The sequence below is a fragment of the Physcomitrium patens genome, chromosome 26, assembly GCF_059467195.1.
Source record: "Physcomitrium patens ecotype Gransden chromosome 26, ASM5946719v1, whole genome shotgun sequence".
Lineage (NCBI taxonomy): Eukaryota > Viridiplantae > Streptophyta > Bryopsida > Funariales > Funariaceae > Physcomitrium > Physcomitrium patens.
The window spans coordinates 4,978,942-4,993,167 of NC_143435.1; the positions used below are offsets into that span (position 1 = coordinate 4,978,942).

The 14,226-nt window shown below is 41.3% G+C and overlaps 3 protein-coding genes across 4 annotated transcripts; 2 read left to right on the forward strand and 1 right to left on the reverse strand.

The window, feature by feature from the left end:
- Positions 1 to 10,715: 10,715 nt before the first annotated feature.
- Positions 10,716 to 12,497, reverse strand: LOC112277837 (peroxidase P7). Of its 2 annotated transcripts, XM_090248138.1 has the most exons (3): positions 12,436 to 12,497; positions 11,783 to 12,262; positions 10,716 to 11,668 (listed from the first exon to the last, which is right to left on the reverse strand). In XM_090248138.1, exons 2-3 carry the CDS (start codon positions 12,230 to 12,232, stop codon positions 10,994 to 10,996), a joined length of 1,125 nt encoding a protein of 374 aa, XP_090104264.1. In that variant the 5' UTR covers positions 12,233 to 12,262; positions 12,436 to 12,497; the 3' UTR covers positions 10,716 to 10,993. The 2 variants fall into 2 exon arrangements, with proteins under 2 accessions (XP_090104264.1, XP_073387675.1); XM_073531574.2 differs by having other exon boundaries at positions 11,783 to 12,477.
- A 304-nt stretch (positions 12,498 to 12,801) lies between these two features.
- LOC112277839 (early nodulin-55-2) lies at positions 12,802 to 13,907 on the forward strand. The gene is made up of 2 exons (XM_024510623.3): positions 12,802 to 13,158; positions 13,259 to 13,907. The coding sequence occupies exons 1-2, from the start codon at positions 12,948 to 12,950 to the stop codon at positions 13,294 to 13,296; spliced, it is 249 nt and encodes an 82-aa protein (XP_024366391.1). The 5' UTR covers positions 12,802 to 12,947; the 3' UTR covers positions 13,297 to 13,907.
- Positions 13,297 to 13,614, forward strand: LOC141044981 (uncharacterized; the record flags this gene model as incomplete). Its single annotated transcript, XM_073531575.1, has 1 exon — positions 13,297 to 13,614. A coding segment is annotated over one exon (318 nt), but the record flags the coding sequence as incomplete, so codon positions are not given.
- Positions 13,908 to 14,226: the final 319 nt, after the last annotated feature.

Consider the following 14,226-nt stretch of genomic DNA (forward strand, 5'->3'; position numbering starts at 1 on the left):
CTATGTCACTTTGCTCGAAATTGCTACAATGCTAAGAAAGGAAATAGAGAAAGTGCAAACAATGCTCGTGATGAATATGGAGGTGATGATTATGCATTCATGGCAAGTGAAGGTACTTCCATGGCTGCCATATCCAAGTGGATCATTGATTCTGGTGCCACCAAGTACATGACTCCATACAAGTGTTCATTAGACACTTATGAAGAGATTTCAACAGCAAATATCCTCATGGGAGACAATGGCATAGTACAAGCTATTGGAATGGGCTCCATTGTTATAGAGATTGTTGTAAAAGGTCAAACCAAGAAGGTCATATTGAAGGACGTCTTACATGTGCCAAAGATGAAGAAAAACCTCCTTTTGGTGTCACGGACACAGAAATACAAACTCGAGATCTAACAAGAAGTTCAAGAAGAACTAACAAGAACTAGATTAATCAGATGAATATAAGAACAACACCAGAGAAGTGAGCTAGAGCTCCAAGAGATGTGTTTTCGAGACTAAAGAACTCTTCAGCCTTGATTCCAATATATACTCCTATTTAAGAAGCTTCTCAAGCAATTTCTATCAACTAGGAAGCTTCTAGAAGGTTCCAGAGACTTGTTTCTAGAAGGTTCTAGAAACTTATCTCTAGAAGGTTCTAAGGACTATGTCCCTAACATCTTCTAACAACTAAGAAGCTTTTAGAAGGTTCCAGAGACTTGCTTCTAGAAGGTTCTAGAAACTTGTCTCTAGAAGGTTCTAAGGACTATGTTCCTTACATCACCCCCTTTTTTAGCTTCGAGGTCTCTAAGAAGCAATATTATTGTTAATCAGTACCAATGCAAGAAAATGAAGATCTGTCGCATAACGTCTATTATGAACTCCAACTGTTATTCACAAGGCAAGTGGTTCATCGATCCTTGAAGCCAACGGTAGTAGCCTACTCCTTCAACTTCTGACCAAGCTTGAACTTCCGTGTCCTCATTATGAAATTGTCTTGCAAACATGCCTTCTGGTTGACCATCGTAAGCAGGTTCGGACTCAAATACAATCACCAATGATTGGTTACTCGGTATCCTCCGTCATCGTCGTGGTGTAGGCGGTTCTTCATCTTGGAGTCGCCTTTGTGAGCTACTCGGTTGACATAATCTGATTGGCATAGTATCTATGTCTTGGCTATCCATATCAAAAGACCAAACTATGACTACTGAAAAAATTCTATTTTATCTTGGAAAAAATAACTACATCAACTACGAATTTTGGTGGTGCTCTCTCCCTTTCTTATATTCTTGGGTGAACAAGCTTCAGAAGGAAGCTATCATCGAACCGGCTTAGGTTTATGAAGATGTTGTTCATGAAACTCCTGTACCTTTTGCGATGCATTGGCGAGATTTTCAGTTGGCTCTCAAGTTCGCTCATTAATGTCATAGCCGCATCAATGAACAAGATACTCCAATTTGCCCCACCTTCGTCGCCAATCCAGCACCTTTTCAACCTTATATTCCTCGTGGTTCTCGATCTCAATACTAGGTGGTGGACATTGCACTCTTCTAGAAAAAGACGACTCTCGATAAGGCTCCAACAGAGAAACATGAAAGACTGGATGTACCTTCATAGAAGCAGATAATTCCAGATGGTATGCCACTAGATTGATTTGCTTCTGGATGATAAATGGTCCCAATCTTTGATAGTCCAATTTATCACATGGTCGCTTGGTCTTGTTATTCCATGGAAGAAGCCATGTTTTATCTCCAATTTTGAAAGTAGGTGCTTGATTCCGAAATCTATCTATAGACACCTTGTAGGATTCTTGAGCAGATTGTAATTGAAGCTTTAACGTATTTTGAAGCTCTGATAGTTGTTTCACAAATCCTTCAGCTGTTGGATTGTTATTTGTTGACGGACTCAATAAATCAAGCTTCGGATGATATCCATAGTTGAAAAAGAATGGTGTGTATTGAGTCGACGCATGGAGGGTGTTGTTATATGCAAACTCGACTATCAACAGATATGTGGTCCAATCGTCTTGCTGATAGTTGATGTTGTATCGTAAGTATTGTTCCAAGACTTGGTTCACCCGTTCCGTTTGGCCGTCACTTTGAGGATGAAAAGCCGAAAAAAGCTTGATATCTACCTTTAGTATCTCAAAGAGAGATTTCCAAAACTTTGATATGAACTTGGTTCCTCGATTTGATACGATATCATCTGGTAGTCCATGATATCGATACACATTATCGAGAAAGAGCCTTGTTATGACTTCACTGGAAGATGTCTTCTTGTAAGGGACAAAGTGTGCCATCTTTGTAAGCCGATCTACCACAACAAAGATGCTGTCAAATGAATTTGATGATGGTAGGTCCGTGATGAAGTCCATAGAAATTGAATACCATGGTCGATGTGGAATCGGCAATAGCTGTAGGAGTCCATAAGGGCGATGTCGAGGATTCTTGGATCTTGAACAAATATAGCAGGAGAAGACAAAATCTTTCACATCCTTCCACATTTGGGGCCACCAAAAATCTCAAGAAATAAGCTCTAAGATCTTGTTGAATCCAAAATGTCCCACAACCAAAAAATCGTGGCAAGATTGAAGAATTCGGAGTTGTGCTGGTCCTTTTGGGATATACAACCGCTCTTCAAAGTATAAAAGATCTCCTTCCACCTTGAACTTGTCGTCATTGGCACGCTGCTTAATATCAATGGCTACTAAATCTTCAATGGTCACGGCACGTACCTGATTCAGGAAGTCAGCATCAATTGGAACAATAGTAGCGCAAAGCTGAAATTGCTCTGGCTTCAGTAATGTCGTACATTGTTGATCAAACGTTGCTTCTCCAGCCTTTGGTACAAGATACAATCTCCTCGATAAGGCATCAGATAGTCCTTGCTGCTTTTCAAGTCGATAAGTGATAACAAAATCGAACCTAGATAGCAACATACTCCACCGAGTTTGACATCGATTTAGAACTCGAGTTGATATGAAATACTCCAAATTCTTATAATCTGTGTATATGGTCATTGGGTGTGCAGCTCTTTCAAGAAAGTGATGCCATTCTTAGAAAGAATCTACTATAGCAAGAAGTTCCTTATCGTAGATCTCATAATTGATTTCAGCAACACAAAACTTTCAAGAATAGAATGCAACTAGATGGAGCTTCTTGTTTTTTCCCATTTGTGAAAGTACAGCTTCCAAAGCAAAATCCGAAGCATTAGTTTCTAAATAAAAGGCCTTTATAAAGTCTAGATGTACCAAGATTGGAGCTGTAGTAAATGCGGTCTTCAGGTCTTGAAATGCCTTTTCCGCTAGAGGTTCCCATTCCAGCTTATCCTTGCATGTCAATCGAGTGAGAGGAGTAACAACTTGAGAGTAATTCTTGATGAAGATGCGATAGAAGTTGGCAAAACCAAGAAAGCATTGTACGTCTCTAATCATCTTCAGAACCTCCCAGGACACGATTGCTTCTACCTTCTTGGGGTCCATCTTCAAGCCTTTCGTAGCCGCAACAAACCCCAAAAACTCCATCTCTATTTGGTGAAATAAACACTTCTCTAACTTGGCATATAGTCCTCGCTCACGTAGTTTCTCCAAGACCAAATGTACGTGCTTTTTATGCTCTTCCTCATTTTTGGAGAATATCAAAATATCATCTAAATAGATGACAACAAAATCGTCAAGGTGTTCTTGAAAAATATCATTCATCATATGTTGAAAGACCGCTGGAGCATTGGTAAGACCAAAGGGCATGACATTATACTCAAAATGGCCATACCTTGTACGGAACGCTATCTTCCACTCATCTCCTTCCTTGATTCGTACGACGTTGTAAGCTCCCCTTAGATCAATTTTTATAAAGATCCTTGCACGTCCAAGTTGTTCTAAGAGACCAGAAATCAAGGGTAACGGATAACAATTCTTCTTTATTACCTTGTTGAGGCCTTGATAGTCCATGCACATTTGCAACGAGCCATCTTTCTTCTTCACAAAATAAGATGGGTGCTCCAACTAACGATTTTGAATGATGGATGAAGTTCTTGATTAGATTTTCGTCGATATATTTTCCCAACTCCGCCAACTCCATCTGCGATAGGTTGTAGATTGGACCAATAGGCGGTTGTGATCCTTCGTACAAGTCTATGGCGCAATCACATGGTCGTTGTTCTGGTAGCATGTCGGCATTCTTCTTTTGAAACACGTCTTTAAAATCCTTATATTGCTCTGATATACTTGTTGTTGAGATCTTCTCTCTAGTAGTTGGAGCCGCATAAATGACAAATGGTGTGCCTTCTTTGGACGATCTTATAAACGTTCTTGCTCCAATGAATAAAGATTTCTCTATTCGAGGTTTTCTACTAGGCTTGCTCTTGGGTGGTTTTGTGGGAAAGGTCATCTTCCGCAACCTCCAATCTATAGATGGGTTATACTTTTCTAACCAGGAAAGACCAAGAATAATAGGATTTGATGGGATTCTAATAATATTGAAAATAATATGACTACTATGGCCCTTAAACGTCACTTCTATAGGTTTTGATTCATGGGTGACACTACTAGACAATAAAGGTCGCCTATATATGACTTCAACGTGAACAAATTTGGATTTTTATACTAAAGGGATCTTATGATATTTCACAAATTCTTCGTCTAAGAAACAAGCAAATGCTCTTGAGTCTAATAATGCTAAGGTTCTCAGTTTCTCAAGGCCAATAAGTAAAGGAATTGTAAAGCAAAGGGCAGATTGAGCGGAAAGAAAGGAATATGGTTGTTGTTGTGATATTTCACTATCCAGTCGCACGGTTCTTATTGTGGCTGGGCATCCTCGTTTTCCTGAACAAACGCACCCCTAGTCCTCACAATACATCGATTTTGTTTCTTGGAGCAGTTTCCAACTTTGTGGCCTTCTTCACTGCAATACAAGCATAGACATTCCTCCATACGCCGCTTTTTTTCTTCTAGGGTAAGGGATTTGATACGTATCACATCAATTTGTATGTCTTCTACCTCTGAATGTGAATTCACGCTGCTAGGCGACATAATTGGGGCGTGGCGAATCGTATGTTGTCTTGAACATTGATCTTGGCGACGTTGGAATAAGCGATTATCGTACTTCATAGCTTTGCTAATAGCTTCATTGAGCGTTTGTGGATCAAGAAGAGGTAACAGTAAATCCTTCACATCGTCCCTTAAACCCCAATAGAATTGACTCATCAATGCTTCTTCGTCCCAATTGATGTCGCATGCTAATTGCTTGAAGTCCGATGCATAGACTAATGTAGAGTGCATCCCTTGTCGTAGTGATCGGTTCTTTGTTGTAGCCCATTGAACCTTGTCGTGTTCACCAAATGCTTCTGCAAACGCCTCCAAAAACGTTTCAAAGTTGTTTAGTATCGACGATCGTTTCTCAAACAAAGGAGCAAACCATGACAAAACTTGTCCTATAAGTAAGGTTCCAACAAGCCCAACACGTGACTCCTCCGTTGAATAGCGTTTGGGCTGTAAAACTGTTATCAACCTGATTTGGTTGACGAATCCTCGAAACTTGGAATGCATACCATCGAACTTGTTTGGAGGGCTAACTCAGAGCTCTTGTCGAACCTAAGGCAAAGTTGCTTCTCCAAGTGCAGAAGTTTGAGGCTGGTACAATCTAAATTGTGCCATCCCAGATGCTCTATCATTATGAAGCCTTGCCACGACTCCTTTAATCTCTGCAGTTCTTTGCGATACCGTAGCGAGGGCATTCATGATAGCATCCAACTTGGACTCGGAACTTTCTGTCATACTAATGTCTTGGCCTCCGGCCATTCTAAGAGAAGGACAGAAATGACTCTACAAGAAGACAATATTGATTTAGAGGAGGGTACTCCGCAACCTCTAAAATGCCTTAAGAGCTTCAAGAAAAGGAATAATCCACTCTCTCCAAGAAGAATAAGACTCCAATATTATAACAAAAGAAGTATCAGTTTAGAGGAGGGTAATCCGCAAAATCTAAAATGCTAGTACACTTCCAAGCACAAGGATAATCCGCACTCTAACAAGGAAGAAACTAACTCTGATATTTGAGGTGAGTGCAGTCTTGACAAACTGTCACGGACACAAAAATATAGACTCGAGATCTAACAAGAAGTTCAAGAAGAACTAGCAAGAACTAGATTAATCAGATGAATACAAGAACAACACCAGAGAGGTGAGTTAGAACTCCAAGAGATGAGTTTTCAAGATTGAAGAACTCTTTAGCCTCGATTCCAATATATACTCCTATTTAGGAAGCTTCTCAAGCAACTTCTATCAACGAGGAAGCTTCTAGAAGGTTCCAGAGACTTGTTTCTAGAAGGTTCTAGAAACTTATCTCTAGAAGGTTCTAAGGATTATGTCCCTAACATCTTCTAACAACTAAGAAGCTTTTAGAAGGTTCTAGAGACTTGCTTCTAGAAGGTTCTAGAAACTTGTCTTTAGAAGGTTCTAAGGACTTTGTCCCTAATACTTGGTGAGTAAACTTATTTCACATGGTTGTGAAGTGCAATTTGATAAGAATAGATGTTTTGTGAAGACATTGAAAGGAGATCATATTGCAAAGGGCTTTAGAAATGGCAATCTGTACTTCATCAAGTGTAAAAAGGTGAGTGGAGTTGAAGTGGCGACATTTGTTGAATTTCTTCAAGATCAAGACAGGATTGGCATTTGGCATCAACGCCTTGGTCATTTGAATGCCAAGAGCATGAAGGAGCTCCAATCCATGGTAAGTGGCTTAGATCTTGGTCATATAAGCCACAATGCTATGACACTTACTTGTAAAAGTTGTATTCAACGCAAACAACAAAGGGTCTCATTTCCAAGTGGAGTTGCAACACGTGCAACCAAGTTATTGGAGATTGTCCATTCTAATGTTTGTGGACCTATGAAGATGCCATCAATAGGAGGTGCAAGGTATTTTGTCACATTCATTGATGACTTTTCAAGGAAAGTATGGATTTTCATCTTCAAAGCAAAGAGTGAGTATTTTACAAGGTTTAAGGAGTTTAAGGCACTTGTGGAGAAGCAATGTGAATGCAAAATCAAGGTATTATATATAGACAATGGAGGTGAGTATATGTCAAAGCAATTCAATGATTGCTTAAAGTTTCATTTTATTGCAAGACAAACCTTCTCTCCTTACATTCCACAATAAAATGGAATTGCTGAAAGAGCAAATCGGACCATTGTGGAGATGGCAAGGAGTATGCTTCATGCACAACACCTTGGACATGAATTTTGGATGGAAGCAGTGGTGAATGCAGTATACACAAGAAATAGGTGTCCTACAAGTGCACTTACATCAATGACACCTGAAGAAGCTTGGAGTGAGAGAAAATCTTGTGTTTCTCACATGAGGACCTTTAGATGCATAGAATATGCAAAGATATCAGATTGTATGAAATCAAAATTTGATGCAAAAGGTACAAAATGTATGTTTGTTGGATATTATAAAGATACAAAGGCTTATAGGCTCATGTGTTTGGAGACTAAAAATATCATCAAAAGTCGTGATGTTGAGTTTTTGAAGCACAAGAGTGCTTGTGAGCACTTGGAGATGTGTCCAAGTGAGAGTAATGGTGTGTTTGTGGACATATCTTCAAATTCAACAAAGAAGAAAGAAGACAAAGACAATGATGGTTATAAAGGTGGAAATGAAGATGAAGAGGCAAAGAAGGTAGACAAGAAGGCCTCTATAATTGCTAAGACCAGCAATGAAGATCATGAAGATGTTGATAATGATGGTGATGAGGATTATAAACCTTTGAGTGAGAAAAGACTATCTTCAAAAGAAAAGAAGGTTGGAGGTGACCATGGAGTGCAACAAGTTGAGTCTTCTTCAAATGAAAGGAGATATCCTTTGAGAGATAGAAAACAACGTGGTGAATGGTGGAAGGACCATATTTTTCCTCAAGTGAGTAAAGAATATGCCAATGTTGCACTTCTTGCTGATCCGTTGAGTTTATGTAATGCAATGAAGTCCACGGTTGCTATGAAGTGGGAGAATGCTATGGAAGAAGAGTACAAATCACTCATGGACAATGGAACATGGGAATTGACTCAACTTCTACCAAATTGAGCTTCAATTGGTTGTAAGTGGGTGTTTAGAACCAAAAGGGATGCAATGGATAATATTGTGAGGTATAAGACAAGATTAATTGCTAAAGGCTACTCACAAGTTGTTGGTGTTGATTTCAATGAGACATTTACTCCCGTGGCCAAATTCACCACCATTAGAACCATTGTGGTAATTGGGGCAGCAATGGACTTGGAAATGTACCAAATGAATGTGAAGATGGCTTTCTTGAATGGAGAATTGGAAGAAGACATCTACATGGATCAACCTCAAGGATTTATTAAAGAAGGCAAACAACACCTTGTGTGTAAGTTGAAGAAATCCTTATATGGGCTTAAGCAATCATCAAGGATATGGTACCAATGTATCGACACCTTCTTTGTGAATGAAGGATTTTTGATGAGTGAGGTTGATCATTCCATCTATGTGATGCAATCAAAAGCCTTCTTGCTGATTGTTATTCTTTATGTTGATGATTTGATCATTTTGACCAATATTTTGAAAAAGATGGATTAGTTGAAGGTAAAGTTAGCAAAAGAATTTGAAATGAGTGATTTGAGAGAACTCCACTATTGCTTAAGAGTGGAATTTATGAGAGATCGAGCTAAGAAGATCATTACATTGAGCCAAAAGAAGTACATTGAAGAAGTGTTAAAACGGTTCAACATGGAGGAGTGCAAGTCCATTGGAACACCTTTGGAAGTAAATTTGAAGTTGATGAAGCTCACAGATGAGGAATTTGTTGAAGTTGACAAAGAAATGAAAGATATTCCATACTAGGCAGCAGTAGGCTCACTTATGTATGCAATGGTTGATACAAGGGTGGATCTTGCATATGCGATGAGTGTTGTGAGTCAACACATGTCAAAAGTTGGACCAATTCTTTTGGCAACCATTAAGAAGATCTTGAGTTACTTAAAAGGTACTTTGAACTTCAAATTGTATCTTGGAGGTGATAGTATTACATTGCATGGATATTGTGATGCGGATTGGGCTAGAGATGGAAATGATAGAAGATCAACAACGAGATATGTATTCTTTGTTGGAATAGGAGCAATTTCATGGAATTATAAGAGACAACCAACAATTGCAAGGTCTACAATGGAGGCGGAATACATGGCAGCAAGTCATGGTACAATGGAGGCAATATGGCTAAGATAAGTTTTAGAAGACATTGGACTTGTGCAATTGGAAGCAACTTCAATGAAGTGTGACAATTAAAGATGCCTTACTTTTGCCAAGAATCCAAAGCATCATTCAAGGACAAAATACATTGACATTCAACATTACTTCATACGAGAGAAGTTTGAGATGAGAGTAATTGACATGAAATATTGTGCAACGGAAGACATGCTTGCTGATTTACTTACAAAAGCATTGGTGAAGGATAGACATTACAAATTGACAAAGGGATCAGGTTTATTAGCCTTTGACCAATAGCAAAGTGGGAGTGTTAAAGTAAATGGATGATAAGTTAGAAGGTAAAAGATATTATCTTAGATAAGTTGCTAATGGTCAAAGGTTAGCAAAAGGATGAAGGAAAGTGACCAAGGTGGCGGCTAGGGTTTAAAGTGGCAGCTAGGTTAAGAGGAATCTAAGGTTTAGTTGGATGAAAGTAAGATGAATACTAGATAAAATGGATGTAACCTCTACTTATAAGTAAAGGGTGTTGGAAGAGAGAGGTATCTCATTCCACACTTCTCTTGTCTCTAACCTTGCTCATTTCTACTTGTGTCTTGCTTATTGTGTTTCTTCAATATGATGCATCCCAAACGTGGGTTATGGGTGCATGGATTCAATTCATTGAGTGGGGCGATCAGTGCTGAAATTGGAAGCTATACAATACCCGTCGTGCCCTTCAAAACTTTCTTAACCTTGTAGATTCATGACATTAGAAGGGGCGCGAATGCAACAAAAGTCGCCTTTCAAGAAGCCTATGTCTGAATCATGGCTGTAACGATGTCAAATCTTCACAGGCGAAGCCCTGCTTCTGAGAGTATGTGACTAGAGATTTGGTCCTTGGCAATGAAGACCTAGATTCTTCCAATTAGTGGGACTTGCGGCATCGGTGATCATGTTTACATTTCCTTCAAACCTCAGATTTCTTCCAGTCAAGACTCATTCAGAAGTGGAGGAATTCAGCATGACTAGAAAGCGAGTGAGATTTAGTAGACTAAGTCCATGTTCATCAATACCTTAAGCTTAATTCCACACTCACAGTGCAGCACTGGATCCAAATCCGAACCCTTCCTTCTGCACATTAAAAAGCTTTTACCATAATCAATACTTATTAATCATCTTGCTACAACAAATTTGAAGCCATGTAGTCACACCTAAGTTCTTGAACAAATTCCGCGCACATGAGTTCAATGTACATGGTTTTTAAGGATATTCCACTTCATTTATATGCATTCCTCTGTTGATTTGTAAACCAAAATATTTTTCCTTTGGAAACATTTAATTTTTTACAAATAATCAATAAAAATCTCAAAACTTTTCTAAAATAATATTAATCAAAAGTATCTCCAGCTGTTCCAACTGTCCCCAATTATGACCTCCATGGATGATAAAGAGATTCTGTTGAATTGCAAATTAGGAAAGCGTTCTGCAATGGTGTCGCACAACGCCAGCCACGACGAGACCATAAAGAAATGAGGCTTCCTGTCGAATCATATACGAAATTTATCCACTGATACACGATCAGGTTGATCACGAAGACAGAATTGAACGAAAAAGAAGCAAGATTCGATGGACCAAAACTTAAACACAATGTATGTATTACAATTGTGAAAAAATTAGGTGTTGGATCTCGTTAGACAAAATCTAAATGGACACAGTGCCGGATCAGCTTGCCTGATCACTTGCAACACAGTCTGGACTTAATAAACAAAAGAAGTCTCTACATCTACCTTACGCAGGTGATATTAAATCTATGCAGTGTTGCTGGAGCATGTGGCAGGGCAAGGATTAGGCGTGCAGAACTCTAAGCTCGCAGGCGCGAACTCCATGTTCGCGTCGGGCGTGGTTGCGGGGTCAATGGGGTTGCGCACCCAGCACTGCTTGCGAATCTGCCCCTGAGTGCCGGTCAGCACACCAATGCGGCCCATCTTCGCCATCAACTCCTTGAATGCATCGAAGAACACAGTCTGGTCCTGCGCGAAGGTAGTGACCAGGGATTTAGTGCGGTTATCGGTGAAGAGGACGTTGTCGGTTGTCAGTATGCCGCGGCCTGCAACGATGCTCTGGAAGTAGCCGTTGTCGAAGATTGTGGTGCTGTTGGCGTCGAGCGTCATTCGGCGATCGATTCCTAGTCTGTTGCCTTCGACACAGTAAGCATTGAGCTCTTGGCCGAATATAGTGTCGGGGAATGGGTTCTTCGCTGCAGGTGCGAATCGGTCCGCGAATGAGGAGCAGCGGGCTTGACCAATTGTATGACCTCCTGAGAGCACCACCATGTCTGTGAGATTCAGACCCACGTTTGCGAAGTTTTCTCGTAGGCCCTCGACTTGAAGCGTGCTGCCGGGTAGATTCGTCTTCGCAGCTTGCCCAAACGAGTCAAGGCCGTCCCTTCGACCATATGCAAGGTCGATGTGAGGTCCTCCGGCCTGGCAGCGAGGACCAGACATTAAGAGACATAGTCGAGCTGATTGTTCGAGAACCATGTAAAAGACCTCACACTCGAAACGAAACTATAGCAAACATGACAGGGGAAACCTTACCTGTTCCACAGCTTCTACAGCAGCAGCACCCACAATGTCAGCACACGACACAATGCCAGGGCAAGCCTTCTCGAGCTCAGCCTTGATAGCGTCGATGACGGAAAACTTATCCACCGTGAAGTTGCTTGGATGGTCCCTCTCTGCGAGGTTCAGCACGGTGGATTTCAGTAAGAGAGACGCGTCGCATCCCATCACGAAACAGTCGTGGAAGAATAAACGAAGCAGCTGCGCGGGAGTAAGGGAATCTGCAAGCATAGCTTTGGCGACCTCGCTCTTCACAATCTGCTGAAACGAAGGGCTCATCGTGGTGTAAAAATCATAATCCAGTGGCGGTCCGCCGTAGACGTCTTTACCCCGTGGGGCGTGTGGGAAGTGACGATGGAGCTGGAGCGCCCTGTTCGGGTGCCGGGGCTGGATTAGGTGCTCCAGCTTGAAGAAGGTTGCGTCCATGGCTGAAAGGACATTCTTCGGCAATTGTACCTGAGAGCAATAAACCAAAAATCGTTGAGATCAGAAGCAACGGCGTATTCATGTTCTCAACGTGTAAAAACCACTGAAGAATGGATAGGTTTGCCGGCAACCACAGTTGCTGGTCACTAGAACTAGCTCACTCAGAAAAAGGGACACTTGAAGATCATTAGATGTCACCCAACCGAAATTTCCCACTCGCAGACTTGGACCTCCTGACACTGAACCCGAGTTCAAGGCTCCAATTTCATTCTTCTGAAACGAAATTTAAAGTAATGCTTATCGGCGTCAATTCGGCAAGGCTCCCAAATTCCCGCCGTGTACTCGTTTCCACGTTATCATTAAGTACCGCAGGAGCGCACGTGTTCTGGAAGACAACGCAACGCACTAATATCTCGATGCTTGCGTGCGTAATATATTCCAGATTCTTAAAAATGTGACCTGCCTGGCCATTTGTAGCATGGCACGTTTCTTGCATGGACATTTGTTCGTGTAAGAAATACCTTGCGCGGGTCAGTATATTATAGGGTTATTGGAGGGATTTAGGTGTAACTTCGTCAGACCACCAGACCCCGTCAATGTGTTGGCTGCATCTCTTCACTGACTTCGCAAGTGACTTTTCGTTAGAATCATTAGCTCGGTGCTTCATCAGTACCCACCTTCAGCACCTAGGCTCCTGTGAGCGATAGTTTGAATCATGGCGGCGATGAGGCAGGGAAGGGGTAGTGCATTCTCACACATTGCGGTTTTAGTGGTGTCCCTGTCGATGTTTCTGAAGGGGACGCTCGCTGCGCAGTATGTGGTGGGAGGGGAATTGTCCAAGTGGAGTTTCCTTCATTCGAACAGCAAGCTGTCTTTCTACAACGACTGGGCGAAGAACATCACTCTCAAAACGGGCGATTCTCTTCGTATGTCACTGAACTGTAATCCTCCATTTGCACTTTTTCTCGTGATTCTTACAGCTCTGATGTACTGACTCACTAATGAACTTGCGTCTGCCATTGACAGTTTTCCAGTATGACAATGCCACCCACAGCGTTTATTAATTGGCGTCGGAGGCAGAATACATAGCGTGCACCTTGCCCAAGACCCCTGTCGGTAAGTGGGTAAGTGGGCGTGACTCTGTGTTCATCAGCAACGCTGGGACATATTACTTCATATGCGGCACTCCAGCTCATTGCGCACAGGGCATGAAGTTCACGATCGTCGCGACTGGGGCTTTTGTTGCGGCGCCTCCTCCACCTCCGCCCGTTGCAGGTGCTCCTGGTCCAGCAAACCACACTGCACCCACTACAACCTTCTCCAGCGCCGTCTCTCTTTTGGCCGCCCTTTCATTGTCCGCGACGATTGCTGTTGCAATGTAACTGGATTACTTGACCAGATTTTAATTTGGTGATAGAATGTGGTATTCACCGCATCGATGAATTCTTAATGCTATGAATCTCGGGGAGCTTCGACCTGCGACCTTCTGAGCGAATCAGGCATCACTGCGAGCAGCATGACAGCGTAGTATAGGCAGTGAGATTTTGTAAGCTTCTGATCACGACCAATGTCTCTTAGTTATTCATTCTTTCACCAGGTCAGTAAAAATATCCATTACATGGCTTCAGTGCCATCAAGGTGTCACACGCATTTCTAATATAAACCCTGTTCATAATTCATAGACTCCAAAGATGTAACAATTGTTGGTGTCAAATTACGGATATCACCCTCGTTCTCGCAACTGCAAATTTCACTGATCATTTGCTTCTGATTCAACTAGTTGACTGATTCTTGTCAGTCTTTGAAGCGAAAAAATTGCGTCCACTAACATCAAAATTAAAAATTAAAAATTAAAAAAAAAAAAAAAAAAAAAAAAAAACACACACACACACACACCCCTATTGTGAACCCTTGTGCGTGCACTGCACTCGAAGATAATGTCAATACATATCGTCTACCGTTATCTCCACTGCAAATTGAATCGCGAATGCACT

Bases quoted from the DNA above. Each gene is read 5' to 3' on its own strand.
- LOC112277839 (XM_024510623.3), top strand. From the start codon at position 12,948: ATGGCGGCGATGAGGCAGGGAAGGGGTAGTGCATTCTCACACATTGCG. The intron at 13,159-13,258 runs GTATGTCACTGA...TGCCATTGACAG, and splicing joins CAAAACGGGCGATTCTCTTC to TTTTCCAGTATGACAATGCC.
- LOC112277837 (XM_090248138.1), bottom strand. From the start codon at position 12,232: ATGGACGCAACCTTCTTCAAGCTGGAGCACCTAATCCAGCCCCGGCAC. The intron at 11,669-11,782 runs GTAAGGTTTCCC...CCTCGCTGCCAG, and splicing joins CTGTAGAAGCTGTGGAACAG to GCCGGAGGACCTCACATCGA.